Raw genomic sequence first — 22,218 nt, forward strand, 5'->3', positions numbered from 1 at the left:
TGGTGGCTCTTCTCAATGAGTCTAAAGGAGGCATTCGCTACGTTTCCATATTCTTTTCACTTTTGTGGGAGTTACTTACCTCTGTCAACATTAGCTCGCAGAGAGGTGAGCATGCCTTCAGACACCAGGGTTTTATAAAGAGCACCTTTGCAAGACCTCTCAGATTTCCGGGAGCCACAAGTCTCTATTTTTCTGTGACAGTCACTTTCCTCAGGCTTGGCCTGTCCAGATAGGCTCGGTGGTAATGCATCCTCCGTGGGGGTCAATGGTTCTGCTTTTATACCCTCTGGCACCTCACCAGAAATGTTCTTGCTGGCAGAAATATTAATGAAATCTGGAGGTCTTGACTCTTTGGTGGTGTCTGAGGATTTCTCCTTTGACATTTTCTTCTCTCTTGATTTCACTTTTTTCTTTGGTGGCTTGGCATCCAAAATGCTTCCCTTGCCACTTGAAGATGTGCGGACCTTCTTGCGAGGGGTTTCTCCAAGTTTCTCGATGCCCCAGTCTCCCTTTGCAACGGCTTCAATGGTGTATATAACACTCTCAATGTCAGACTCTGAAGACTGCCTCTTTTTGCAAGTCTTCTTGGGTGTGGATTTATCATTTCCATGTCGATCCATTTTGCTTTTCTTCTTTTTCTTTTTTAGTTTCTCTGGTTTGTTTAATGCTGTGGGATCCTCAATGATCATAATTCCATGAGGATGGCACATATGATCCTTTCTACTGGGAACATCGCTTATTATTATCTTGCTACTGGCAGAATAAGAAAAATCAGGGAAGTGACTACATTTTTGATCTTCTTCTAGTTCTTCCTTTTTAATTTCTTTGGGATCTTCCATTTTTATATCCATTGTATCATCCATTTGTAGTTCCTCAAAATTTCTTAGTTCCTTAGAATCTCTTACATTTTCCTTAGCTGATTTTTCAAATTCTGCTTCCTTCTGTGACCTGGCTTCATCTGTTTTCTCCATTTTTATTTCTCTTTGTTCCTTTCCCTTCTCCAATTCTTTAATTCTTCCACCATCTGATTCTTTTGCCTTCATTAGCTTTGATTCCTCCATTTTAACCCCCTCTGATGCCAGACACATCTAAACGGTTCAAACAAAAATGGGAGAATGACAAAATAATTTTTTTTGAAATACACTTGAAATTAGCTTAAACTTTAAAAGTCTATCCCTCTTTAAAGTAATCAAAGCAAACTTTACAATAATCAGCCCACTTCTGCCAAACTAATTTCAATAACTCAAATTTTAAAAAGGCTGTAGGCATTATGATATATTCATTTCATTTTAGATAAGCATGTACTCAAATTCTCATTTTCCAGCTTCATCCGAAGCTTTTTCTATGAAAACATGATTTGGTAGAAAGAAGATGGGTTCTAGAGTTGAAAGACCTGAGCTTGAGTCTTAGTTTTGCTACTTGCTAACTCTGTGGCCTAAAATGAGACATTTCACTGTTCACTCCTCAGCTGTCTTTGTAAAATAAAAAGGATGGCAAGAATGATTATCTCAGAGGATTCTGTGAGGTTTAAGTGAGATGATATACTGATGCCAATACTGACTAAATAATCCCCAAAATGTTTAGATGTTTACCTTTTCTTTTTTCTTGGGGAAACGAGAAAAAGAGCAACATTTTGTACCTACCCAGTTGAAGTTAGAAATGAGAAGATGATTCATTAAATAACTACAGAGGATTCTGGTTAATGAAAACAAAAACAAAAACAAAAACGTTACAGGCCTCAGATGCTGACAGATAACCTGAAGATCATAAAAGTGGTGAAAACTAAGTGATGGTGTTTTTTGTTTTAAACTCATTTGATAGCAGACTTGATCTAATCTGAACTTGCACACCTAAAAATTCTGACCAGAACTAATGTGAAATTACTTAACATCTTAATTCACATTTAACGTGACTATTCATATGCTTTCGCTATCAGCATCTTCATGCATTTGCATTATGCCCTGGGAATTAACTGCATAGCATAAGATGCATATACTATATCATTTTTCTAAAATCTGAAAAATTCTGAATACTAAAACACATCTGGCAGCAATCCGGTTATGTTTTAAAACTCCCCAAATTTCACACATAGGACCTTATAGGAAACACTTGCCATCTTCCTCTCCAGTTCCCAGGTACCTCGAAAATTCAATCTAAAGCTATTTTCTGAAAGGGGAAATTGCAGCTTTTGTAAAATTCATTTTCAATACATGGACTTTCATTCATAAACATTCCCTGAAATGCTCCCAAGTGCCAGGCCCCATGGGAGGACCCTAAAGATACAAAGACCATTCTCTGGGCTCAGACTTAGTTTGGGAGGACATGGTTAAATGCATCAAGAAGGCTGGAATGATCGGTCAATATGGGACCTGTTATTGTTGCTTCTCTCAGGAAAATGGTAAAGAACATTGAAATTAGCCAGCATGCTGAGTACACTTGCTCCTTCTGTGGCAAAATCAAGATGAAAAGAGGAGCTGTGGAGATCTGGCACTGTGGTTCAGGCATGAAAACGGCAGTTGATGTGCCTGGACCTACAGCACCCCTTCTGCCACCACAGGAAGGTCTACCTCCAGATGCCTGAAGGAGATGAAAGACCAGCAGCGGAAGCTCCACCATGTGAAACACTGCCGGCCTATAATAAATGCCTTGATTTATGTAACCAAAAAACAAAAGAATACAAAGATCAATAAGTTCCCCTCTCTGCCTCTGAGGATTCATCATGAGGCTGACGATGCTGATTAGGCCAAGGGCAGAACAGGAGTTCTTCTCCATTATTCATTTTACCAATTTTGTATTAGCAGCTTAGAGGAAAAAGAGTACTGTGTTTTGCTGAGCCCCCAAATCAAGCATAAGAGTTAGGAAACTGATTCTTTAAAAAAATTTTAACATTGTGTCAAATGGAAAATTGTCAGAAATGTTAATGTATATAAAACTCATTTAAAAAATTGTTTTAAATTAAATTTGAAAGAGAGAGAGTGCGAGCAGAGGAAAGGGGCAAAGAGAGAGGGGGAGAGAGAGGGAGAGACAGAGGGACTGAGAATCTTAAGCAGGCTCCATGCTCAGTGTGGAGCTTGACATGAGGCTTGACCCCACAACCCTGGGATCAGATCTGAGCCGAAAGAGTCAGACGCCAAACTGACAGAGTCACCGAGGCACCCCTAAAACTCATTTTTTAAATAGATAAGCCATTCAGTTAAATAGGAGATCCTCTTTTACTTCATTTTTCCCCTTAGTATTTTCAACGCATCTCAAATCTTTCTGTGAGAATTATAATTGATAAGCCTGAGAAGAAATTGCAGAAGGGTGAGAGGAGGCAGATCACGCACGTTAAAAAAAAATGAACATGACAATCTTCAGATTTTTTTACAGGGAAGATCTGAAATAGTATGGATTCACAATGGAACTATCTTTTTTGGGAAATCACGTAAGTTAACTTTTAGACCTTAGCAAGTAGTTACGAAGACTGAGAACTCCCCTTTAGCGAAAACTTACCAGAAGTAAGTTCAAAGCAAAAAATGTTATTTTAATTCTGACACACTGATACATTTAATTCTCCCTGCATATTTTATTCTCGTTGGACAATGTGCTGTTTTTTCACTGATTTTGAAATGATTTTTATTTTCCTTTCTCGATTATCCTAGCCCTTCATGAAGAACTATCTTACATGGGGGCAGAGACAATACTAGTTCTGGAAAGAAGACTGGAAAGGCATCCTCAAGGTAAATTTTACGGTTTTTCAGCCACTGTCACTCTGGCGACCTTTAATAAGTCCCTGCAGGAGCCATGTCCCATAGAGGCACTGGGTTTTATAGTGGCATGCCAACAGTTTGTATTTGCATAGGTTCATCTGAGCAAACCTAATAATACTTTGCAAACTCCATTCTCTGCTTCAATATATTTCAAAATGATTCTCCTCATCACCCCTGATAGGATTCCACAGCTAGGAATGAAATGGAACAAATGCAGACATTCACTCTGGGGACATATTCCAGGAAATAGCATAATATTTCTTGTGGAGGTAATTACACCAGGCACTAGTCATGCTTTACTTCCTTGTTTCGGGCTCTTAAAAGTTTTTTTCTCCCACAAATAGAGTATGTTAATACTAAATTATAAGAAAAACAATTATATTGCTAGAAGTGAAACTATAAAAATAAAACAAATAACTCCGAGTCAAAAACTACAAATCATAAATCTCACTAACCAAAAACCCAAATAAACACAAATCAGACTCAGAGCTGGGTGTCATATTAGGTAATCTAATTTAACATTCTTCTCAATGTAGAAATTCACTTTACTACAATATTCTTGAGACTTAATTATCCAACTTTCTGCACAAAGACACTGACCGTATTAGAGGGTGGTTCTCTCTGAAATATTTAAAATTTGAGGAAAAAACTACCACTCCATCATACTAGTTGTTCTCTGAAGTCACATAAAGAATTCTGCTTTCTCTCATATGACAGACTCTCAAATCCTAGGAGACAGATGCAAGTCTCTTCTCCTGGTATAATGTCCCAGTTCCCTTAACATGTAAGGCTTTCCAACCTTTCAAAAGTTGGGCCCCTCTTACCTAAATGCAGTATGGTGTCCTGAACCAAGAACTGGGCTTTTGGGAAGTAAGTTGGGTTCAGGACGAAGTACCACAGTGCTTGCCTAAGGCTAGAGCACTGTGGGCTATGTAACTTTGACTTGAATCCATATGAGGAAATAAAGGCTGAGAAACGGGGTAACAGGACATGCTCCACTGGGTTGTTGTGATACAAAAGTGAATAAATGTGTGCAGACACAACACTTTACACATAAAGCTTTACAATGGTCAGGGAACATGGATTTAGCAATATCTTCCTTAGAGTAAGTTCCTAGCTTTCCCATAATGCTCTACATGAGAAGTAGAACTGCATACTTGTCAGCTGATAGGAACATACTTATCTTCTAATGGGGCCCAAAGATGGATCTCCCCCCAGCCACTTTAAAAACAAAACAAAACAAAAACCAAGTCATACTCTGGCTTGTATTGGGCTTGTGGTCAATAACAATCTTGGATTTCTTTACCCACCTAATTAGCTGGGAAGCTTGGTCTCTCCCATTCTATGTTTTTATAATTTATTTCTTGTATATAGTTGTGAGATTTTCCGTTTTTCCTTATAAAGTTTATCCTTTCCAACTCTGAATTACATCACCTTCCAGCTCTGTTATGGACACATTTGATTAAGTTGCATTTTATGTCTTCATCCAAATCTTTGGTAAGTTGACTAGAACATGGCTAAGGACAGAGCCTTCTGGCAGACTTTTAGAGCCCTTTCATCAGGTTGATCTGAACATTAATAAACTTCAGCAATCTAAGAATGTTTTATAATCCAATCTAAATTACCCCTATTTTGTTCACAAGGACATGGTAAGATTATCTGTCAAAAGTCTTGCTGAAATCTGGACACAGTATGCCAACAGCATTCTCAGCCAATTTTATAACCATACTAAATATAAAATGAAAATGGCTTGTATTCCAGTCAGAGTCTAACTAGGCAAACAGAAACAACTTAAAGCATATCCAGCAGGAGGAATTTAATGCAGGGAACAGGTTGGTTACCCACGTAATAAAGAACTGAGACACCCAAATAGGAGGTTGGTGAGGCAATCCAGAGATTAGCAACAACAGGAACAAATGGGGGAAGGCCTCCAGAGGAAGACAGAACCATGGTGGGCCTAACTGGAGGAGCTCAACACGTAGAAGAGATGTTACCTTTGCTTTGCCCCCACCCCTCCTCACCCCTTCCCTGCACATCCTGGCCATTCTCTTCCCCCCATTCCATATTTTCCCACCAGAGTCTCCCACTGGCTGGACTCAGCTGGGTATCAGGGGACATAGGCACCCAGAAAAGGCAGTCGACAGCCACCAGGGATATGAACTGTCATGCAGGGCAAACAGACTCTGGGAGAGCACCCAGTTTTTACCTTCTTTTCTGTGAGATCAAACATTTTATTAGAAATAATTCTCAAAAGCCTCTAGGAATTAACAGTCTATATTTCCACATAAACAGCTTGGGAACAGCTATGGATGTAGTAACTCTTAGAAGATGCCATCACTCTTAGATGTGAGCAAATTCTATATCGAGAAGCTATTCCAAAAGGGAGGGATGCTGGAGCCAGACTGTCTAGGACTGAGACTGGCTCTGCCTCTGATTTGCTAATTTTCTATAAACGTTTCTGTGCCTTAGTTTCCCCATCTATAAAACACGGATGTTAATAGTATTTCTCTTAGGAATACTGTGAGGTTCAATGAGTTGGACATGTACAGCACTTAAAATAGTGCCTAGTTCACAACAAGAATAAATGTATTCTGACAACCATCCCTCTGTAGCCTTGTGCCATATAGAATAAATCTTAGCTTCTGACAGTAGTAGAATTAGTCTTATGGATATCATTGGTGGCACGTCACGGCCCTGGTACACTAAGTACTTTGCTTTGATTTTTTCATTCTACGGTTGAACGATTCTGTAATTGGGGAAAAAAACATAAACAACAAAATTAGATGCAGGAGATCTTAAATCAGTTACCTTTCAAGAAGTTAGTCTCATTAAACATATAGTTAAGCTCAGTTCTACTACTGGGTACAAACATCTACTTTCATCTACTTGAGTGCATTTATCAACTAACTTTAGTGGGGCTTACGAACCTGCATACAAACTACATTCTGTTCACATGCATGGACATGCATACAGATAAGCACACGGTGGACACAGAGAAGCATAAATCAGTGTGAACTCAGGTGAATAAAACTGCACTGTGGGACGCACAGAATTAATGTCTGTTATTAATTAGTCAAGTTGCCCTTAATAGAGGGTTGGTTGTTAATCAAGCCTTGAAATAGAATATGCCTTAGTAAATGACAATTTATTCTTTTATTATTATTTTAAATTGAACAATAAACTTCTTGAAGAGTGAGGATGTAAAATGTCTGCAGGACACCTTCTAGATCGAATTCCCATGGCTATATTCCAAGAAGTCAGAATGCTAATGTTTTAAATCAAATGCCTGGCATAAATATTTGATATCTACGGTCTATTCCCTCAGGCACCATATTTTTTATAACTGTAACTCAGGGGGCACAAAATGGATCCTGTTCACCTCTGTACTCTCCTCCAAGAATATATCCTAGTACCTTTCAAAAAGAAGGCATTTCGCAGATAATTGTGTTGAATTGAACGGTTCATTAGTTCTGAGTCTAAAATGCAATCTGATTCATACCAAGAAAGTTACCTTACAAGTCTATAAAAAACAATGCTAATTAGGACCACGCTATTGCTTGGCCTAGACCAGCATTCACACTGTCCTTACTTATGCTTCCCAAGAGCACCAGTGAGAATTAATCACTAATATTGTAGTTTTACTTTGATAACTGAAACCTCACTGAAGTTTCTCACTGTTTTGTGTAGTCAGAATGGCCTGTCAGTGATGAGCTGGAAGAAATGTAACTTACCCCCAAAAGAAAAATGAAAATGAGTATGTTGAAACTGGAGATTCTAAAGGATGCACATATTGGACAGACATATAAAAATCACCCTCTTCAAAATTATTACAAAGAAAAATTTCAGTAGGAATATTGAAGAGGTGAGATAAAATGTGCAGTGGAGGGATTATTTTTTATGTTCCTGGGTTCAAGAAGATTGCCATTTTCAGTTCAGGTAAGATTGTGCCATAGGCTCGGGGTTGCTATGGGGGACTACAGAGACATAATAAATCCGAGTTGTGACAAGCTTTTACCTCTTTGAATCAGAAGACATTTTAAAATGTGTTCCTTTCTACAAATGTTAAGGTATTGATTCATTTCTTTAATGTGTTCTGCTATAAAAGACAGTGAAATGACCAGCAAAAAATAATTAATCATGTGTACTAGATAAGAATAATACCACAGAAATAGATGTTCTTTAACTGGTACAAAGGAATGGGTAAGTTGCTCCAAAATGTACCATACTATTACACTCTTAATTACCTTTTGTCTTTCATTGTCTATTGTAAAGGATCCAGCTCGATTAAAAACAAGGCAGTGTGAAAACAGAGCCACTGACACTAATCAAGAAGTTTCAATTTCAAAATCTTTGCCTTTTAGTACAAAATAAATGTTTTGCAGCCAAGGTATGTTTACAATCATTTTGTACTGGCTTATTATCTGCCAAAACAGTGTAGACATAACCCTAGGATGGCATTTAGCAGTGTTTTCCAAGATGTGCACTTCTCCCATAATTAAATAAAATCAGAATGTTATTGCCATAAACATACACTGGCTGATGGCCTCAGAGAATAAAGAATAGCACTGCTGCTAAGAAAATTCAATTTTCTTTATTATAAAAGATAACTGGTCACAGAACAGTGGTCTAAGCATCTCTCAACACTGAAATCTGAGCATATTAAGTAGTTTTCTATTTGGTTTGCAGAAACACGACCAGGTGAAAAGGTGGCTTAAATGTTTCTCTTTACTATTTCTTCAGAAATTATACCCATTCTGAAGACTCTAGATGGGGTGGGGTGGCCTTTGTTCCATAGGCCATCTATTAAAGTCTCCCCCAGAAGTGTTCAAGGAAGTCATTAGGAGAATTCCTATTATTTCAGTTCCTCCAAAAATAAGTTGATGCAATTGGGAATGAAATAAAAAGTTTTAGGATGGGAGTTTTCTAAAAATGACTCACAACTCTGCCTAAAAAGCTATGGAAAGAAATACACCACTTAAAAAAAAAAAGACCCCCTCAAATATATCATAGGTATTGGGATTCAGTTATATGACAGTAGCATAGGAGAGGCTGAGCTGAGAGCTGTGTGCCGAGATTCCAGGTTTCAGGGGGCTATGAGGAGGAGGTGGGGATACTGCGCGTCAATAGTATGTGAGGACACACAGAAAACTGAAATGGAGTCACCTTGGTCAACCACCACCCATACCTGGTAGTCGGGAATGCTAATGTGATTGGAGGGATGGCATTTCCTACAGTTTTCAATGTGGTATGTAATCTCTATAATTCTATCATAATTCAGCTTTTCTTAAAATGAGCCAACGTCCTTCCTAGGACTTAATTTTTATAGACACCAGAATAAATTTGTCTTTATCTACCTATTTGGTTTTAATTATAAGTGTTTTTTACAAGTTAGAATGTAAGGAAAACTAGGCAGTCAAGGTGTCTGAAAATGTCATCATCTTTTTTTAATAAATAGGGTTAAATAATGTTTCCAGTTCCCTTGGAAGCACCAGATCTGCAATCTTGCTTTTTCATACATGAGAAGTAGGAGTATATGTGGAGAAATCCAGCACCCTTCCTTCATCTTAACCTTAACACATTACTAGTTTCATAAACTGAAGTAAAGAAGTAGAACTCAGAAAATGGGTACCACAGACCAAATTCAGCAACCCTGTGGTGACTGTTCTCTACCTTTCTTCCTTTTGTGCTCAGAGAATATGGGCCTCTGGCTTTCCAAAGTCGACCATTTACCTTAACAAACCCCTCTCTTTTTGACTCTTTCAGTATTGGATTTCTTCAGTTGTCCCCACCCCTCGGCATCTTTCATCTCTTCTTTTCTGGTGGTGGGGCTTCCTCTTAGTTCACAAACATCCGGGCTTCCTGAAGTAGGGCTCCGATCTTCCATTCTTCTCTGGTGCATTCAGGTTCAGAGCTGGGGCCATCTCCAGCTCCCCTTTCGCTTTGCCTTTCACATGGACCCAATCATGGAATCCAACTAAATCCTCTGTAGCATCCCTGGTGTCTGTTTCTACAGCCCATTCCCACTGCCAAACCACCCCTCCCCAATCCTGGCCCTTATCGTCTCACACCTGGATGTCCCCAGAAGTTTTCCACTCCACTCTATACATAGCTGCCAAGGGAGTGTGCTTTCCCACTGTGTGCCCCTGCCCTAAATCTTTACTTGCTCCTCATGGTCTTCAAGCACAAGTTTCTCTGCTTTACACTAAACACTCTCCCAGTTCTGACTGCAGCCACACTCCACCTTCCACAAGTCTCCTAGCACAGCCCACTACTCCTGCCCGTCTGATCTCATCATCCGCCTACCTCATGCCTCCTGCCTCTACCCCTTTATCCCTTTGCTGTATCTCTCTCATCTCTCCATTTGATTATGCAGGTCACAATCTGCACTGTGTGCGGGTATAAAAGGGGGAGGTGCACGAGGGTAAGTGGATGCTGGCAGGGGCTGCTGGCCTCAGAGCCAGGGCTCCGGAGGGAAAGGAGAGCACAGTGATGGTGTCTTTAAGGGGGAAGGCACTATCGGCTCTGACCAATCGTTCTCATGTGGGAAGGTTGGATCAGTGTCTCTAGATTCTCTACATTTTCATGAGAAGTCAGACATTTATTTGAAATCTCCACTTTTAAAATATTAGCCGCTAATTGAAATGTAGAATATAATACAGGTCAACAAATTGGGTGCCCCTGAAAAAGCATCTCTGCAAGTTAAATGTGGCCCAGAGGCTGCTAGTTTCAACCCCAGTTTCTAAACAAGTCTTTCATCAAGAACCGTCTTCATGCTCTCTGTGCTGGGTCCCCATGGCACTCCTGCTAGTATTAATTCTCCCTTTCTTGTCTTCACAAATTCACTTTGTATATCATTCGTCGTAGAGCCTTGTCATTTCACTGCATGGTTCCCTGTGAAACCATTTGCACACTTATTTCTCATCCCTTAACTTTTTGTATCTTATCTCTCTGCAACTGGAGAAGAAGTTCTTGGAGAACAGGAGTCCTACTCCATAATTTCCTCTCAATATCTTCCAAAGTATATTCACAAACAGGCACTTACTTATTTAAGGGTGTAAGATGTATCTTGGCAGTTTCAAAAGTACAGACACTTTTTAAAAAGGAAATATCAGCTCCATTTCTTTGACAGCAGTCTTAAAAAATCTGTCATCTTATTCAGCCATACACATATATGTGTAGGAGTAAGCTGTCTTCCATAGAGCCTTCTATAATACGCAAAGTCCTATAACAAGCAACTTGCAGTCTTTTACATTCATCTAAAACAAGGAGACAGAACAGCCCAGTGTGGAAGAGCCTGGGTGTGGAGACAGATTGCCTGGGTTTCTACTGAGGCTCCAACTTCCTGTGCACATGACCTTAGGCAAGTCACAAAACCTCTCTGCCCTTGTTTCCTAATGTATACAAGAGGAACGGTGATAATACCTATCTCAGAGGATGTGTGTGAAAATTCAATGAGTACATATAAAATACTTAGGAAAGTGCCTACCACATAGCAGAGAATTAACGTCATTATTATCTTAAGTTAGGTAATACAACTGATTTTCTGCTATTAAAATTTAGACTCTATTTTAAAGAACACATAAAATTATTTCAGAAAAAGAAAAGTAAAACCAAAGAATAATATTTTTAGGCATATGCTTCGGCGTCTCATGGCAACTCTCCAACACCAAAACCGCACCCGGAGGCAGAGTGTGCTCATACCACTGACCTTAGGAGGTTCACAAGCAGGTTCACAGCTTACCCTATCACAAGAAACAGTATTCGTACATCCATATGCAGGTAACTTTAGCAGCCTCACGGTTATGGACGTGGAATGGACCCTTAATAATTACCGCTTATTGGAATAAATGAATCAACTGTGCATTTTATTATACTAGGCAATTTTGATACCAGAGATCTTTTAAGTGTAGAATTTTCTTTCCTAAAATATACAGGGAAAGATGTGTCTGTGTGTCCTCCAACTATATAGCAGCTATAATACACAATCATCTCCAGGGAGATACTTTGCAACTCTTTGTATGCTCTGACCTAATTAATTTCAAAATGAAAGGAAACACATTATAGTACCTGCACCAATTAAACAACTGATTAACTGAACAGTACGAACCTCATGGAGGTTCAAACATAGAGGACTGTATTTTTTTCTCAATTCCCTGACCTCAGCAGCACTATACCAACTCCGTTCTTAGCTGGAGTGGATTCCTGAAAAATACCTGGAACAGGTCCCAGAATTGTCAGGTCCCTCTCAGCTATTAAAAATCCACCCAGCTTAAAATGCCAATCAAATGCCTGAAGCAGGGCCTTCCCCAGGGCATCTCCTGGCTACGGGGTCCAAAGAAATAAAACAATGCCAAAACCAAGAGTGCAGGCCAACCCAAGTCTCTTTGTGTCTGTTGCCAACTTCCTCCAATTTTCTTTTTGCCGGCTCACGTGGGTGTAGGACACAGCAATAAGAACATGCCTAAAATATTTCTTGCTTCTCACCAAGACGACACTTCTTGCAAGCAACAGCCCCTATACTTTTGGGAGGTCTACTATTCAGCTCCCCTTGTGTCAGCTTGTAGGAATAGAGGTGGGGTAGGGGGAGAGGTTAGTTCCTGGGCTGGTTGCTGGCCCTTCCCTTCACGAGTTCTAAAGCTTCTGTAAAAAACAGGAGAAGCAATAGTGGAGGCAAAACTCACTGCCCATGGTTATGCCTGTCTTTTTCTATCTGTTCCTGCTAACACTACAAAAGACTGAATGACCTTGTCAGGGGATGCCAAGGGCAGGGACGATATACAAATTATTTAAGAGGCAGGGATGCTGGGGCGCCTGGGTGGCGCAGTCGGTTAAGCGTCCGACTTCAGCCAGGTCACGATCTCGCGGTCCGTGAGTTCGAGCCCCGCGTCGGGCTCTGGGCTGATGGCTCAGAGCCTGGAGCCTGTTTCCGGTTCTGTGTCTCCCTCTCTCTCTGCCCCTCCCCCATTCATGCTCTGTCTCTCTCTGTCCCAAAAATAAATAAACGTTGAAAAAAAAAAAAAAAAAAAGAGGCAGGGATGCAAACTGATCAGAAGGGATGTGGTCCAGGGGCTGAACAGGTCCTGCAGACCCCTTGCAGTGTCCTCCAGTTGCTGGAAGGATCAGGGGAGCCCAGGGATGCTGGGGAAATTGCAGCAAGGGTGCTAGGGGGTTTGGGTCCTTTTACTAACGATGGGAAGTGCTTGGTAATGATAGTACCAGGACAGCTGTACTGGTGGAAACTGACTGAACATCATTCCTACCTGTGGGAGCTCTTCAGTGTCCTGAGCGAAGCTGTCTCTAAGTGCGTATTTCCTAATGAGAGAGGCTGCCCCAGGCCTGCTCTCTGCAACCCCTCCCCCCATGACTGTCCCACGGCCTCTTGCCTGATCACACTGAACTATTTTCTATTTGGTCACATGACCTGTGGAAACTCATGCATTTTTACAATGCCAAAACAGAGAGTACAGCAGGGTATTCCAAACCTCTCCTTGCTGCCAACTTCCTCCAGCTCTTTTCTCACCTGGTCAGACAGGTGAAGGGCACAGCAATAAGTCTATGTCTAAAACACTTCTAGCTTCTCACCAAAGAATGAGAAGACACCACTTACAGATACACCCCAATTGGGAACAAACTTTCCCTTAGAGCTGCCTTCACTTTGTTTGACAGGGAGCAGGGATGAAGAGTGAAAAGCAATTCCTTCCTTCTCTCTTCAGGACAGGGAGGAAAATCAAAATATTCCAGATGACTGGACAGTTTTTGATAGCCACCTGCGCACTGACTACTTACAGGCTGGGATAGGAATGAGAGAACCCCTGGAGGGGTACATGGGATAGTAGCTGGATTGGACCATCTCTTTAGAAATCCCAAGAGAAGGATCTGGCCCAAATTGAAGATAGCTTCCTGGTAGATTTCCTTTTGAAATGCATAAATTTAAAGCTGTTCTTTCATAGTTCAGACAGTAGCACCAATTCTGGGCAAGAGGAAAAATCTTCCTCTGTATCCTGTTATACTTATTTGAAGAGGCACCCGAAATAATTAAATATTGTATGCAGTTTAAGAAAAATGAATATCAAATATACATGGAATAAAAAAATTGAGGAAGCATATTTCTATTGGTGATTATTTGGAGATGCTGATTAATCCATTGTGCATATATTTATGTTTAATTAGAAACTGGGTAGGATTTAGAATGTTATTCTAAAACACAGTCTATTAGCATTATGGCATCATATTCATGTGGTGCAAATAATAATGTGAGAGGATTTTCTTGGTAAACTATTTTTTAGCGACCCTGTTTTATCAAAAGCATATATTTTTACTCGGATGTTATAAGAAACTAAGTCTGAGTATAAGCTGATTTGCTATAATTGGAATAGGCTTATTGCAGTCATTTTACCCCTTTAAAATTATGATACCAGCATTCAAACATCTGTTAAACCATAGCATCTGTTTCATATTTGGGATGCATCCCTACAAATTAGAAGAATGTTCTTTTTAATGAGCTCTGATTTAATAGGGAATCCTTTTTTTTATATAACTGTTATGTGAAAGAAAGAAAATGAGAAGACAAAAATCATCTCTTGCACCCTCCATACTAAAGTACCTCAAAGGTCCATACATTTCAAATATAAAACTGTTTCATGAAGATATATGCATATGAAAGTGCACATGCGTGTGCACACACATACACACACCAGGAAACGCAGAGAGGGCCACACATTCTTATTATTCAAGAAAAATAATCACTTCTTTCAAAAACATTGTCTTGCCAATCTATAGGGTCTTAAAAATACCAGATAAATTCATACCTCGTAGTGCCTCTGTTTACTAAGATTTGTTTGCTCTAACTCCAAAGGCATATGTGTTGCCAGGTCATTATCATTTCAGTTCTATCTGAAGTAGTACTTGCCACTGACTCACTCAGTTCTTTTTAAACTATTCCCTGTGGTCTCTGGAAGTTTTCTAGTCATTTGGAGACCTCTATCTGCATCTGATTTTGTCCTATAAGAAGCATGTCAGCTTAATGTCAGACAACAAAGGGTTCATGTGTCCCACTGTTAATATACTTCTTTACTCTCTTAGGCCGTTGGCCTTTGTGTTTTTCTATTTCTTTTTTTTTTTTTTTAATTTTTTTTTTCAATGTTTTTTTATTTATTTTTGGGACAGAGAGAGACAGAGCATGAACGGGGGAGGGGCAGAGAGAGAGGGAGACACAGAATCGGAAACAGGCTCCAGGCTCTGAGCCATCAGCCCCGAGCCTGACGCGGGGCTCGAACTCACGGACCGCGAGATCGTGACCTGGCTGAAGTTGGACGCTTAACCGACTGCGCCACCCAGGCGCCCCAGTGTTTTTCTATTTCTAATGTGGAGATGGGTAGACATTAAAAGCTTAATTTAAACATGTTTAGAACTCCTAGATTTTAATGATATAAGCTACCATAAAATTTAGAAGATAGGCTGCCCCATTAAATTTAACAAACTACAAAGGATTTATAAAAAGAAGGTATCACTCACATAAAATGAAGAAAAAAAAAAAAAAAACAACTCAGAAGGAACTCATTGGAAGGAAGCCAGAAAAATGAGAGAAAAGAAAAAGTTTAATGTAAGAGATTTCTGGTCACCCATCTTGTACCTCCTAATTTGTCTCACCAAAAGAGAAAACGGCTACTGCAGTGTCCCAGCACTGACGACATCTCTTTCACAAAAGAAAGGCAGAGCGGTCACAGGTAGGCGGAGGCAAGCCTGGTAGGCGCCCACCCCAGCAACAACTGCTTCTGGCACCTTTCTTGCCAACCCATCCCCCACCAAGCGAGGGTTCTGGCCCTCACAGATTTATGAAAGCACATTTACCAAAGGAACAGCAGCATTTTATATCCGTGTCACAACAAATGTACAGCCGATAGGTGTTACAAAACCAGATTTGGAGTCATTTGAGTTCTTCACTAAAAAAACACCCCCAAATGAAAACATCAATGACCTAGTTTAAAAGTAGTGTCTTCTAGGAATTTATAGACACTATAAGAGAATCAGAGAAGAGAAAAATGACCCAGGCCATTCTTCTGGGTTTAGGCTAGACTTACATCACCAGTCTGAGACAAAAACTGACCTTATTTGACAATACTTAACCTGTGGAAAAAGATTGTATCATTTTCTTGAGTACCCTTTTCCAATGCTTAATGACTTTTAGTAGCAAAACTCCTTTTTTACCCTCTCATGGTTGAAAATGAGATATAACAACACACTTTATGGTCACAGGGGATAGGGTACAGTTTAAAGAACATTGTTATTATGAACTTTTTCCACCTCTGCAGATCTTATCTCCATATACTCTTAGAAACTTGCCTCTGCCAGTTGAAAGAGTGCAGATTTTCCATAGCGTTTCACAGGTTCCGCACCACCCAGCTGTGAAGTGTTTGAAGAAATCTGTATTGAAAATAATTCACATAAAGGATATTAATTGTGTCATCAGAATCTTTGCTTCTCATTCATACACATTCAGGAACTTTCTTTAGTTTACGAGAACATCATTGTTCTCAAGTACCAAGTAACTTTAAAGATGTCATACTTGGGATTATAATTTTGAAACCAACTTTGGTGAACAACCTCAAAAACAGTAACAAAAACCAGGTGTGGCTTGGACAGCTGTTTAATGACAGAAGTATTGTCTTGTACACTCCAGGCTTTAAACTCTACCACTTAAAACAAGATTTGCATTTCCATTTCCATATAAACACCAACTCATCAACTGACCAAATATGAGGGATTTAGAGTCATTTTGTATGCACCGAAGTGACTAATTTTTTTAAGGAATATATTTAGGATCTCTAAAATTATTTGGGAAAGATAGCATCATTAGTCAACAAATATTTTCTTATATAATTATTTTTAATGTTTATTTATTTTTGAGAGAGAGAGAGAGAGAGAGAGAGAGAGCGAGCTCAGAGCGGGGGAGGAGCAGAAACAGAGAGGGAAACACAGAATCTGAAACAGGTTCCAGGCTCTGAGCTGCCAGCACAGAACCTGACGCGGGGCTCGAACTCGGGAATGGCGAGATCATGACCTGAGCCGGAGTCGGATACTTAACAGACTGAGCCACCCAGGCGTCCCTCAACAAATATTTTTTTAAGAATCCAATATAAATGTCATAGGCAATACGATAGGAACTGGGGAAGCCAAGAATTTTACAGAAAACACTAGCCCTGGCTTTGAGAGGATACTCTAAAGTACACACAAAGATTGAAAATCAAGACCACAAATCTAAATAAGTTATTTCAGTTAAGGCCTATGCTGAGGCACAACATATCCAACATTATATCAACTGCATGTTCTTCTGCAAATTTGGCCAAACAGTGGCCAGGCACTGGTAACAACGAACTGCAATGTCCTTTCTCATTTTTATATGAAAACTTCATTTTCAACTTCTAGCCTAATCAGTAAAAAAAAAAGCTGAGAACATACATTCTTAAGGATCTTTACAAATATTCTTCTTCCTGGAGAAGTTCTGTCATTACAGCAGCTAGCTATGGCTTAAGCATTTCATATTCCTCATGATTCTGAATTCTTTCTCAGTTTAAGATAGAAGTATTTCTCAGTTCAGTTTAGCAGGCACTCCTGCCTGCTGAGTGTATCCTCACAGGTGATCCCAAGTCCCACAGGGGATTCTGTGGAGCCATCAGCTCTGGGAGAGACTGGGAGCTTGCTGCTGAATGGAATTCTTCCTAGAATACAGGCTGAACGGAGGCTTTTGTCGAGGAAAATGTTTAACAAGCTACCTGGGCCATTTAGAAGAATTTAGTTTATGGAAATTTTAGGCACTTCTTCTTCCTAGGTACTATCATTTTTAACAGTTCTTTCCAATTTATCCCAACTAAATTTTTATGTTTTATTTATTTTTGAGAGAGCACACACAAGTGTCGGAGAGGGGGACAGAGGGGGACAGAGGATCCGAAGTGGGCTCTGCACTGACAGCAGAAAGCCTGATGTGAGGCTCGAACTCACAAACCAAAACTGTGAGATCATGACCTCAACCAACTGACTCATCTACCCAGGCACCGCCAAACCACTTTTCTTTTTAAAGAAAATTAACTAAATGGGGCTCAATCTTTCTAAGTCTGGAATATTTTCTTCTACCTAATTTTTCTCTGATATACGCCACTTCTACTTTTTCTAGACAAGATGAATTTAATAAATCACCTTATCACTGAACTAAGAGAAATGGACACATAATCACCACCTCCCAATTACTTGAGGGAATGAAGTACCAAACATACAGAATTGCCAGCGTCTCGAACCCAGGCTGTATAAAAAGAAGAACATGACTTTTGTGTCAGACACACCTTCATTACTTTTTGCTCTGCCAACTTAAGCAAATTGAGTCTCATCTACCTCACCTTCAAAACAGAAACAATAATACCTGCCCCATATTATTGTTGTCAAGATTAGATTTTATGTCAGTGAAGAGTCTGGCACAGTGCTGAGCCCATATTGTGTTCTCAATAAGTGGTACAATGATTATCAACAAGAATTTATCAACAGTAACTTGAATAAACATAAAGCTCTCTTAGTATAGTCCAAAAATTAGTTACACACTAAAATTGCAATGTTAAAGGATAATCATGAAATTTAGTAATTCGTAGAATATTAAATTTATCACATAATCACATGACACTCTTAAGAATCACTAGAGGACAGGCTGGGTAATCCCACACCACACAGCCACAATGTGGAGTGGTTCTAGTTCTTACACTGACTCCCTCTGCTGTTCCTTTTGTTGTAGGTTTATGCTCCTCGACACGAAGTATTTGTTCACTACCACACACCCTGTGCGCGGAAGACTGAGGGGCTCAATGAAGAACTTCGGACTGTGTGGATGCATTATCTGCCATTTGAGATAATGCACAGTTGTCTAAGTAGAGAACTGAGAATGGTTCTTTACCTTTCAAAAGCAACTACTACTTATGTCTAGTAAGAACTAGTTCCCTCATCACCCATGGGAGGACTTTGACCTATCTGTAGGTATAAGAAAGATTTCCAAAGGAGTTTGTGTGAGGGGAGGGTCAATGTACGTTAGCAGCCCAACATTTCTTTTTTTAGTTAAAATTTTTTTAATGTTTATTCATTTGTGAGAGACAGAGAGTGAGTGAGGGAGGGGCAGAGAGAGAGAAGGAGACACAGAATCCAAAGCAGGCTCCAGGCTCTGAGCTGTCAGCACAGAGCCCAACGTGGGGCTCGAACTCACCAACCATGAGATCATGACCTGAGCTGAAGCCAGAAGCCCATATGACTGAGCCACCCAGGCGCCCCAGTAGCCCAACATTTCTATAATTACCAACCAGTATGGTTTTCCTGGAATGACTGTGGGGAGATATGCTTTCTTTTTATTTTATTCTTTAAATTTTTTTATTTTTTAAAATTTACATCCAAATTAGTTAGCATACAGTACAACAATGATTTCGGTAGATTCCTTAGTGTCCCTTACCCATTTAGCTCATCCCCCTTCCCACAACCCCTCCAGTAACCCTCAGTTTGTTCCCCATATTTATGAGTCTCTTCTGTTTTGTCCCCCTCCCTGTTTTTATATTCTTTTTGTTTCCCTTCCCTTATGTTCATCTGTTTTGTTTCTTAAAGTCCTCATATGAATCAAATACTATAATTTTTGCTTTCTCTGGCTAATTTCACTTAGCATAATACCCTCCGGTTCCATCCACATAGTTGCAAATGGCAAGATTTCATTCTTTTTGACTGCCGAGTAATACTCCATTGTGTATATATATGCCACATCTTCTTTATCCATTCATCCATCAGTGGACATTTGGGCTCTTTCCATACTTTGGCTATTGTTGATAGTGCTGCTATAAACACAGGGGTACATGTGTCCCTTTGAAACAGCACACTTGTATCCCGTGGATAAATGCCTAGTAGTGCAATTGCTGGGTCGCAGGGTAGTTCTATTTTTAGTTTTTTGAAGAGCCTTCATACAGTTTTCCAGAGTGGCTGCACCAGCTTGCATTCCCAGGGAGATATGCTTTCTAAAAGCACCTTTGGGCTTCTTAATTTTTAGACATATGTTAACATCTGTGGCTGGTCCTTATCTTGATTTCTTGGCAACGTTTGATATGGCTAACCTTTTTTTTGGGAAACTCTTCTCTGGACTTCCATTACTGGAGGGTCTGTCTTATTTCCCTCTTATCTCCCAAGCCACTCCTTGTTGTTCTCCCCTGCTGGCTCTCCTTTCTCTGGTGACCCCTTAAATGCTTTTCTTCAGGGTTTTGTCTTAGGGACTTCTCTCTTTTTATTTATACATTTCTTTCAGTAATCTGATCTCTTCTGATAGCTTTGTTAGAGGTTGTACAATGCTGATTTGTTATACCACTGTTCATTTCCCCCATTGTTTTCCTATTTAAGAGACTTACGCATCCTTTCAAGTATGAACAACACAGTAATATGTTCTTCAAAGTCTGGTCGGCTAGTGGAGGAAGAGCAGGTTATGTTATACTTATGGGTAGGGGACCCTAGTGGGCCATACTGCATAGTACATTCCTGGCTTTCCTTTTTATTTTCCTCAAATTAGATGGTGCTTGCCAATCTGTTAACTCCATAGTCTCTCCTTTGGCAGCATGTACTGTTCTGATAAACAGAGTGCGTGTAATAGCACAAGGCGCAGAGCAAATGTGCTAAGAAAAATGATCACCCTGGATGTTAAACTGTTAATTTTATAGCTGCCTGAGGTAGGGAAGCATACCACAGAAACAGGTAGTAAAGATTAAAAGTAAAATAGGTAATGGAGGAAGTGTTCTGGAGTTATGAGGGGTATCATAAAACACTGTAGTCTGGGAGGAAATGACTGATAATTATTGAATGAATAAAAAAATTTTAAAAACCCAAATGAACAACATGGGATGATTGGTCTTTCTTACCTTAAAAGAAATATTAATGCTTCCAATAAAAACACGTGATACTTTCACACTGATTAGCTGCAGTGTGAGTATGCAGTTTTTGTCGAGTGTAATATTCTGTAACATATTGAACAGTCCATCATGAAAATGAATGCTTTAAATTTGCACCTATTGCATCTATCCAATTGTGGCATTGCTTTAAATTTGAGGAGATTATGGCTGTATTTATATTGGCAAAGTAAATACCTTCTAAGGGAAGCTTTAATGTCCAAATTTATTGGTCTAAATCATCTAGATTAGTTCTCTGTCTTCAAAGTAAATATATTTCAATGCAAAGATATATTGTAGGTGTAAGAGTCAGCCACACAACGGAAAAGAGAGTATGTGAACTGGTCATGGCTTCCAGACCTGTTAAATGATAGAAGACAATAGCTCCCTTCTGGCATTACATGTGGTCATTAGTCTTCAGTAAATGAGATCTAAAATGTGATGGATGTGTCACTCTACCTGTAAACAACAGAAGATGCAGATAGGAAACTCATTCTGACCAATGTAATGGATCAGAGCCAGGAAACAGAGTGATGGCTCTTCAGATGGGCCAAGGTGAACACAGATGAATTAGGGGTATCAGCAAGGAATGGAGACAGGCTGAAATGGAGGGGGGTGGCGGTGAACAGGCTTTACACTCTGTATTTCTTCCTAGATCTTGCAAAGCAGGTATATTTTTCTTTAAACGTAAGCTTTCGTGGGGAATCTACAAACAAAATGTTCTTTATTCAGTTTCATGACTCCATGCAGGTTCACTTCAACGAGTTTTGAAACTATCAGACTTGATTAAGAAAGAAAAACATCCTTTTAACCCTGCAAGGCAGAAACCCAGGACTTAGTGTGAAAGAAAAAACAACTTCAACTTAAAGAACTGCCCAGGGCTTACGGTTTCTTAAACAATGTGTTCCTAGGATAATTATTTGACACAATAAATGACCCACTGCCAAGAGAAGATCTAACTAATCTCTTCTCAAAGTTATGAATGTTTGTAAATCAAATTAGCAGGAATGGTCTCTAAGCATTTTGCCTGCCTGACCTTAAAATAACATCACAAAGCTAAACAGTTTTAAGGAGTAAATTGTTTCCTAAATCACATAAACCCCCATTTTTCTCTAAGTGCACATAATAGGATGGAAATCCCTCTGAAAAGAGGTGGGGCTGTAAGTGGGCCATTGAGTAGATTTCCATTACATGTCCATCCCCTTTTCAATTCACCCTTTTCCTATGAGGTCCCAGACATACTAGGAAGTGCCTCAACAATGACGATTTAATAACTCATGGTAACAATTACAAACTACAGAGCAGTGACCTTGAACTGTGGTTTTCTAACAGGAAATTTGTTAGAAATGCAAATTGCCAGGCACCTTTCCCCACCCCTGCCCCCAGACTTAATAAATCAGAGCCCTGGGAGTGGAGCCCAGCAATCTGTTTGAACAAGCCTCTGAGGGAACTCTGATGCATTTTAAAGTTTGAGAACCTCTGCTGTAGACTAATTAAAACAAGAATTCAAGAGTCTTTATGTTTTC

The 22,218-nt window shown here is 39.7% G+C and overlaps 1 protein-coding gene across 6 annotated transcripts in view; it reads right to left on the minus strand.

Annotated features, from left to right (window-relative positions):
* Positions 1-22,218, minus strand: part of BBX (BBX high mobility group box domain containing) — a 284,140-nt gene that overhangs the window by 36,050 nt on the left and 225,872 nt on the right. For all 6 annotated transcript variants that reach the window (XM_047100273.1, XM_047100277.1, XM_047100278.1 and 3 more), the window contains 2 exons: positions 16,092-16,172; positions 80-1,088 (listed from right to left, as the gene is read on the minus strand). In XM_047100273.1, coding sequence (XP_046956229.1) covers positions 80-1,088; positions 16,092-16,172 — 1,090 coding nt within the window. The remainder of the gene's footprint in view (positions 1-79; positions 1,089-16,091; positions 16,173-22,218) is intronic.

This window comes from Lynx rufus, unplaced genomic scaffold (genome assembly GCF_022079265.1).
Source record: "Lynx rufus isolate CCGP_SWC_20201006 ecotype Redwood Valley unplaced genomic scaffold, mLynRuf1.p SCAF_5, whole genome shotgun sequence".
Classification (NCBI taxonomy): domain Eukaryota; kingdom Metazoa; phylum Chordata; class Mammalia; order Carnivora; family Felidae; genus Lynx; species Lynx rufus.